Here is an 8,999-nt window from a genome sequence, read left to right as displayed (position 1 = left end):
GCTGTAAGTTGAAAAGGGGCCCAGAGTGCTCTGGTGCTGCATGCAGCTCACCAGGTATTTTCACAAACTTTAGTTAACAAACCTCTCCCCCAAGACGGAAAACCGTGCACTGATTGTAGGAGAGAAAACAAATCAGTAATAAAAAAGCAAGAACTGAGCGCAAACAGACTGCAACTTGAATCAGTTTGAGCGACAATCCCGGATTCCAGGAACTCGGGCAGAGCGTTCCCACCTCCGGGTCACGACCCTGCAACCCGGAGGACAGCAGCTGGGCTCCGGGCTGACCCGCGGCCTCAGGCTCCTCCCCGGGGCGGGCCCGCGGCCTCAGGCTCCTCCCCGGGGCGGGCCGGCGGGGGCGGGAGGAGGAGCCGCCGCGCCGCGCTTGGAGCCGCGCGCGGGGAGCGCGTCGCTCGGCGCCTCCCCGGCCCGGGATGGACTGAGCAGCGCCAGTGGCCCGCGCAGAGTCGGTCCTGCCCTCGCCGGGTCCCGCGGCGCCGGGCCGGGCTCTGGGCGCGGGACATCGCATCGCCTCGGCTCTTCTCCGAGCACAGCGCGGCGCGCAGCGGGCTGCAGGGGAGATGTCCGGCGCTCGCAGGAGGGGCGGCGCCCCTTGGCACAGTTTCTCCCGGTTCTTCGCTCCCCGAAGCCCTTCCCGGGACAAGGAAGAGGAAGAGGAGGAGAGGCCCAGCACCAGCCAGCCGTCCGCTCCGGCCCGGGCCGCTGCCAGGTGGGAGCCGTGGGGGGCGCGGGGGGCCCGGTGCCGACGCGCGGGTCGCGGGCTTTCGCCGGAGACCCGCTGTCGGACTCGGCCGCGCGCCGTTTGCCACTTTCTGTTCTTCCTCCATTGCTAAAGTTTCCTCCTCGCCGAGTTCCCGTGCCGCTCGTCTTGACTCGTGAAGTCTGGGTGAAGTGGGGGGCCCGCGGCGGGGCGCGCTCCCCTGCCCGCTCCGGGTGCGCGGGCGGGATCCGGCTCCGTCGCCACCGCGCGTCTGCTCCCCGCGTCCCGCGGCCCAGGCGAGGCCCCGGCGTCCTGTTGGCCGTGATGGGACAGTCGGGAGCCGGCCGCGTCGGGCGCTCAGCCGCGCAAAGGGGGCGCGATCCGAAAATGACCGGTGTGGGAAAGGTAATGCTTTGGAGCGCCACCCTCTCGGCTGGTATTTGACCGTCTTGTTTATGTTTCTTAAAATGATTTTTTTTTTTTTAACGAATTGCAATGCGGAGTTCCCAAGACCTTAAAATATGAAAACCTTGTTCGATTTATTTACCCCTGCGTGGACATTTAAAGCATGCTGCCCGCCCTTCCTTCCGTCTCTCCTCGGAATCATCTCCCTCAAAGTCCCGGGCAGATCCTAGAAACCCAGGACTGGAGCTGTCAGGGTTTCAGTAGTGCCCCGTGATCTTTTCTCCTTCCCCCACCTGCCGTAAAATCCATTACTTTAAAATGTCTCATTAAAATGCCGGTTCCTGAGACTTTTCATCCCTCCTGAAGGAAGGGAGAGTAGTCAGCGAAATGCAACTCGATCTTTTAAAGTTTGGATGGAGGCTTACTCTCCCTTCTCCAAACTGTGCTGGAGGAGTGAGTGTGTAACCCAAAAGATGGGGGGGAGGCGCCCCAGAAAGCTATGTTTACTTGGGATTTAAAAGACTTTGTGGAGGACTTCTAAGAAAAATGAGCAGGAAACAACTGTAACTGTGACTGTTGGCTTTAGTGCTCAGGTTTGTAATTTGAATCCAGTCGGTTATGTGCTCCTCAGTTTTTCCTACTTATGAAACATTTCCATCTGTTGATAAAGTACCCCATCTTTCCAAGAAAATGCCTACTGTAATTACTATAGTTCTCTGGGGAAGTTTATTGCCCCCACTGATAGGGGAGGATTTAAAATTCAGAGTTACACTGCAGTTAAAAATAGTTTTGAAGCCTGACAAGGCTCAACCAGAACGTCCTATCTGCTGGTGTGGGCAGATAGCCTGTGGTGCCTGCCATCTCTGTAGCACTAACAATCTTGGATAATATGGGAGCAGTATTTAAAAGAAATTACAAGTGGACTCAGGAAAGGTGGGAACCTTGAGTCAGTGTTAGAAAGGAGAAGGCGGACCAACTTCAGGTTTCTATCAGAATTGTCCTGAAATCATTACTGCTCTATTTTTGGCTTTTTAAGCACTTCTCACATCTGATTTCTTCTATGTGGAGCTAACCACTGTAGCAATTAGTCTCTTATCTGTCCAACACTTCTCTATTTTCATCATCTGCCAATAGGCACAGACTGTGACTTTTTGACAATGGAAATGTTAATTGTGCTTTTATGAGCACTAATTTTGTCCTCCTGTTTTTGGAACTTGCCACATGTGAAGGGAATAGCAGATAATCCTTTGTGTGGGTGTTTTGCAGTTTTAAATGAGCTTAAATCTTTCTTTTCAAGGATATGAACACACACAAAGCCTATATTGAAAGTTTAATGAAACATGGAAATGTTTAGTAGTTCCCAGTGTCCTAGTAACACAACACTGTGGTGTTAACAAGGTTGGAAACAGAATTGCAATTTGTCACTGTGATCTTATTTCAAAAATTAAAAGTATTTTTGAAGGCAGTAAGAAGTTAGCTTTAATGGGAGCAGGGTTCACTCTTAATACTGGTGATTTTAGGTATTTTGGTGTCCTCAGGCAGAACAGTGCTTGGTGTTACAGGGTTGTACAGATGACTGAGAAAGGAGTCCTTTCTCTAAAGGAAGCACTTGGAAAAATGTTATACTTGAATTTGGACAAACCTATATTATCAGTGTCTTTCTTCTTAAAAAAAAAAAAGTTAATGCCAAAGTCTAATAACTACTTTTTAGTCAGTGAACATGTCACTGAGCCTGTAACTTGGAGGCCTCATACATTAAGGATTAATGTCTGCATTCTGGTTTTTCTGTGTACTCAAAACGAAAGTCTCCCAGACTTACGTCTGTCTTTTCCTCTGAACTCCCAAAGTGGATTTGTGTGAATTTATGCATGTGCAATACAAACAGGCATAAATTCCTTAAGAATTTCTTAACAGTACCTTAAGGAGATAATTAAAAGATTAAACACAAAAACAAACACGATACTAGTGAGTCAAATTTGCAACATAATCCTGCCAACACTTTTTGGCTACTCAGAAAACAAGAATGGTACTGACTGACATAGTACCATAGGGTCTCTGTGGGCTACTTGTCTCTATACCACTCTCTATGGTGCTGTGATTTAGGTTTTCTCAGAATCATAGGAAAATCTTTGCTTCTATGGTGTACTAGAAGTTACTTGTGGTTTGGTGTAAAAACATTTATGTATTAGAGTTTGCTGCTGTTCAAATCTCATTAAACCTCAGCAATTAAAGACAGCCTGTTAGCTTCATCGCTTGCGTATTCAAGCTGAGGTGTGGGCACTCGAATCACCTTTCAGTACTTACAGCTGGGTGATCAGATCCAGGAAGTGCTTGTGTTAACTTATTTTAGATTGCAAAGAAATAAAACTGCAACTGAAGTTTTGATAGAAAACTTAGGAACACTGTGGATCTGAGTTTGAGAATCACTGCTGCAATGTTCAGCCCAATCTAAGAGCAAGTTAGGATCAGACTCATTAGAAATCATCATCAGAACAGAGAGGGCTCCTGGGTACAGTTGGCTTTATCTTTTGTAAGGCATTGGTGGAATCTCAGTAGGTACAGAACTTAACCAGGAAGACAGAAATAGGTAAGGGGTCTTCTAGGCTGAACAGTCCCGCAGGGCTTTTGGTCTGTTGGGGGAACATTACTTTAGTGGGACAGTGAAAGAGGCAGTAAGTTAGGTTGGAGCTGGATCATATCTCTAGACAGAGCGGCTCTCCGTTTAGAATTCAGAGAACTTTTACAAGTTTGTTAAACAGCTAATATTTGCTAAACATGAATTTTGGCGGTTACCTGCCTTCTAATTTTCTCTGCTTTGAGAAAAATGATTTCCTAGCTTTGTTTCTCTGCTCTATCAAAATGATGAACCTGTTTAAAATGACTTCCATGTGACATTTGCAATTCCAGGGGGCTAGAAAAGTGAGAACAGCATTTTTCCAGAGTTGACCGCACTCACTCCTGGGTTAGGTGCTTTTACTTGCAGCATCTCATTTAAACCTCACCCACCGTCTCGAAGGTTGGCGTATGTGGTGCCAGCAAGGCACAGAGCAGGTTTTTTGTGATCCAGGCAGATGGGTAAAGGAGGAGTCCTGGGGCCCTTGGTGGCTTTTTCATGCTTTTACTGATCTTCTACACCATTCGTAGTGAGGGAACCAGGTGGGGGTGGGGGGATGGGGCTAGGGGTGGACCTCCTAGCCCCGGGGGAATCTTCACTTTTTCTGGGCTCTTTGGAATTCTCTAGTGGTCTCTTCACTGTCTCTACTGCACCCCGCCACACGGGCCTCTGCCGCCACGTGTCCTGTGATGCCACCTTTGTACGCGCAGTCTCTCGGCTCAGGTGTACCCACTCACACACGCCCACACCACACTCCAGATGCCACCACCAGGCACGCGTGTAAGCCCACAGGTGTCGATCACTGATGCTAATGTCAGGAGGATGGAAAAAACCTGGTAACTTCCATTTATCCTACAGCACACTTGCCACCCTCTGACAACTGAGGAAACTGAGGGTGGTAGACACTGTTCGTATCATGGGCATAACAATTCTTTGTTGAGCTGGCCTGTCCTGTCCTTTGCAGGCCATTGGCATCATGACTGACGCACTAATTGCCAGTAGCACCCTCCAGTCACTCAGACCCAGTGGGTGGGAAGGACGGTGATACCATCCTAGTGGTGAATAGTTTACCCCAAGTCATGAGAGTAGTAAATTCCAGGAGTGAAATTTGAACGTAGGTCTCTCTAACTGACTCCAAAACTGTTTTTCTTCCTCTCCCACCCTCACCATCCTGGCCACCACCCTTCTGAACTATGATTCTTCAGAATATATTTGAATGTGTATGTCAGTTGAACCAGATATCACTTTATTCCAGAATGGGTGACATTGTGTCCTATTTAAGGAATCTTTTGGCTGTTACTTTGGCTCAACATAGAGTCACTGATAGAAGGTAAAAGACAATCACTAGACCCTAGTATAGGGGAGGGAGTGCTTATTCGTCTTGGTGTCTTATTCATCTTGGCATCCCCTTGATTCAGGTGAGTTGGTTGATGGAACATTAGGCGCTTACTGGTTTTCTGCTAGGGTTAGTGTACACCCATCCTCAAGGTGGGTTGTAACTCTCTCCAGATAGTGTTGGACCCTTGATTTAAAGTCTATGGAATATTTGCTTGCATCTTGGATGAGGGTGTTAAATGAGTAGAACTGAGATGCTAATTGGCCTTAGGCAGAAGATAAACTCATAACAAAATGAGTTTTCCCCTGATGATCAACATGAAAGCTGTTGGCCTTCAAGTTAAAGAGCTAGTGTTGACCACAACATTAGTTATGTAAGTCAAGAGCACATTATTCTGGATTTTTATGGTGTCTGTTTTCATTGATTTGAAAATACTCTAGAAAATAATTGGTAACTAGTTCATTTGAATAAGAGATACCTTTGTGGTGTTGAAGACCATATTAGCAGTTCATACTTGCTGTAATAAAGCAATATGAATGGAAAATTCTAGATGATTAGAAAATTTCCATCTTCAGGTATATGTGTTTTACAAGAATCAATCCCCCAGCTTAACAGAAAACACAAAACCTGCTACTCTTAGCAGTGTAGTAGAAAATATAGACTGTTTTAGGGTGTTGAACCCATACTTTATTTCAAGTAAGGTTTCTGTTGAGTTGATCAGGGCATCTTGCCAGATGCATAATGTAAGGTTCTGTTTCTACTCAGGGATGTCTTTGATAATTAACTCAACTGTACCCCTTCAGTGTACTAAGGTTGCAAGTATACCTCAGATTAGCCTGCAATAAATTTATATAATCAGACTTCTAACTTTATTGAAACAATGGTAACTTATTGGATGTGTTTTTTTTTTCCATCTCAGTGGAAAATAAGTAAAAAGGATAATAGCAACTGTTGTAAAGTAAGAGGAAAATAATATTCCCTTAAAACAAGGATATTTCATTTCCTAACCAGAGTTCTGATGAAATACACTGAAGTCCAGATATACCAGAAATGCTAACACAACTGATAGCAAGAAAACATAGGTCCATGTACGTTTACGCTCAGGAAAATAACGTGACTTATTTCTTGAAAAGAGAGCATCAACACAAAATAAAAGTTTAAGTCATTTATATTAAGTCTGTTTTTCTGTAAATTTGAGTGGCTGTTATGTGTCAAGTACAGTTCTAAGCATAGGGGGTACAAAGATGAATAAATGGGGTCTCCCCTGGTGGTGCCATGGTTGAGCGCTGGACTGTGAAGCTGCCTGCAGCCTCTGCAGCGCCAGTTCGATCCCCGACCACTGGCGAGGGTCCTACATGGCGCACAGACCATGGCCTACGCAAGTTTAGTGGTTGCAGTGTCTTAATCAGCAGAAAGGTAAAAAATAAAGCCCAGTTACATTAATAGTGTACTTATTGCTTAAGTGTGATTCATCCATACAATTATTATATAATTGTCAAAAATAATGAGACCACTTAAAATAATTTTAAAGGGTCTCCATTATATACTTTGAATTTTTTATTGAAGTAACATTTATTGGGGTTTATAACACTGTATGTGAGGCTGAGACTTAGAATTACACCTCCTTCAGATGCATGTTACTATACCACACCCAACACCACTCAGTCTTCCACTATAATGCTTTGTGCCCCTTCTTCATTGTGTTTTCCACTCTCCCCTTTTGTCACCTTAGTTTCACAGTCAGATTTCTAGGGCTTGTCATTCATTTGGTTTTGTCTGATCCTTTGTTTTGTTTCTCTATATTCCACATATAAGTAAAACCATGCAGTATTTTGCTTTCTCCTCTTTTTTTTTTTTTTTTGTGGGACCCTCTCCAGCGGCCCGGGAACGAACCGGCGCTGCAGAGGCTGCGGGCAGCCTCTCAGCCCAGCACTCAACCACTGCTTTCTCCTGCTTTCTCCTCTTGACTAATTTTCCTTAGCATTATCCCCTCCAGTTCTGTCAATGTTGTCATAAATGACAAGAGTTCATCTATTTTTAGTAACTGAGTCGTATTCAGAAGTTTTCTAATCTACTCCTCTGTCCTGGAGCACTTAGGTTCTTTTTATTACTTGGCTATCGTAAATAGCGCTGCAGTGGACGTATGTGTGTGTGTGTCCGTGTGTGTGTCCCTTCAAGTTAGTGTTTTTTCCGTTCTTTAGGTAGACACCTAGGAGTAGAATTGTTGGGTCATGAGGTAGATCTATTTTAAATATTTTGAGCAATCCCCATACTGTTTCTCATAGGGACATTCTCACCAACAGTGTGAAGAGGGTTCCTTTTTCTCCACACCTCCTTGTTCTGGTCTTTTTGATACAGGTCATTCTTAGAGGTATAAGATGGTTTTACATTGTGTTTTTGGTTTGCATTTCACTGACAATAAGTGATGATGGACATTTTTTTCATGTGCCTGTTGCTCATCTCTATGTCCTCTTTTTGTTGAGTTGTGTGAGTTCTTTATATGTCTTGAATTTCAGCCCTTTGTCAGATGTATGATGTGCAAATATTTTCTCTCATTCACGTAGGTGTCTTTTTGTGTTAGTGATAGTTTCTTCAGCCATGCAGAAGCCTTTCAGTTTGATATAGTCCCATATTTACTTTTGCATGAACACTTTAAATGTACTGATTGGGAAACAGCTCCAAAATGCATTAGGTAATAACTAAGTGCAAGATACTGTGTGCGCTCCCATTTATATATAAAAAGTGGGTTGGACAGAATGGTGGTTACCAAAAGGGAAGGTGGAGGGAGGGGATGGGTAGAGGGAATATATTGGTTGGTGGTAGATGCATTCTGGTAATACACAGTTGCTAAAGTGTGTTGTAAAGTGTTATCTCACTAGAAATGAATACATATATCCATGCATTCATACATGAAATAAAAGCTTTTCCCCAGTTTGCCTAGAAACATAATTTGGGATATGAAATAAGTCTTACTGGGGTTGTGTAATTACTTGTTATAAAGGGAAGACTGCATGAAGGGAAAAGGAACAAGAGTTCAGACACTGTGCTAGACAGTAAATGAGAGACGACATGGTCTTTGGCTCAAAGAGCGCATACAGTTTTGTGGGGACGGCAGACATAGCACAGATCTTTCTTCCCCTCTTAAAATAAGTACCACTGTGCCATAGGGGGCTCAAGGGGCATTTAACAGGTCTTAGACTATTCCTGAGACACTTTTCTTAACTAACACTGTTTTAGTCTTATTTTACGCTGTTTCTTCTGGCATTTCTGTGCATATATCAAAATACTGCCTTAGCGTTATTTCTTTTTTTTTTTTTATAGAGGCATGTTTTATTTATTTTGTTTTGTTCGTTTGTTTATTTTGTTTATACATGCACTGGGTACAGTCAGAAGTGCGGGAGGGCGAGAGAACTCACCAGAGCCAGAGCGGGGAGCAGAGCAGGCAGAAGGACTGAAGTACACTGCTGAGGGGAGCAGCGGGCGGCAGGAGAGGTCTGTGCGCCATGTGGGACCCTCCTCCGGTGGCCAGGGAGCAGCCGGGGATCGAACCGGCGCTGCAGAGGCCGCAGGCAGCCTCGCAACCCAACGCTCAACCGCTGCGCCACCGGGGAGGCCCAGCGTTATTTCTTGATTTATAAACTTGAGACAATTTCTAGTTATGGTAGATGAGGAAAGAACTATTTTGCACCTCCTTCTACTTCCTTTTACACATCCAGCCAAAATAATTTATATTTTTGTGATTAAATAAAAAATCAGTCTTTAAATTGAAATACAACTTTGGCTTCATTAAGACAGTGTGTTTTTAAATACCATGCCTTCTCTATGTTGTTCTTGATAAGTAATATAAATGGCAAAGCAGGAAATGTCAAGAAAATGCCTTTCACAAATACTGGCTTCATGTAATTGCCACATGATGCATGTGACAG

General features: G+C 44.6%; 1 protein-coding gene across 1 annotated transcript in view; it reads left to right on the top strand.

Moving 5' to 3' along the window:
* The first annotated feature begins 538 nt into the window (after positions 1 to 538).
* The window catches only part of CRYBG3 (crystallin beta-gamma domain containing 3), a 96,196-nt gene continuing 87,735 nt past the window's right edge, over positions 539 to 8,999 (top strand). The window contains exon 1 of the mRNA XM_037525671.2: positions 539 to 727. Coding sequence (XP_037381568.1) covers positions 579 to 727 — 149 coding nt within the window. The 5' untranslated portion in view covers positions 539 to 578. The remainder of the gene's footprint in view (positions 728 to 8,999) is intronic.

This window comes from Talpa occidentalis, unplaced genomic scaffold (genome assembly GCF_014898055.3).
Source record: "Talpa occidentalis isolate TD23 unplaced genomic scaffold, MPIMG_talOcc4v2.1 talOcc4.4, whole genome shotgun sequence".
Taxonomy (NCBI): Eukaryota; Metazoa; Chordata; class Mammalia; order Eulipotyphla; family Talpidae; genus Talpa; species Talpa occidentalis.
Note: the sequence above shows the minus strand (reverse complement) of the source record. Positions and strands in the feature narration are given on the sequence as shown.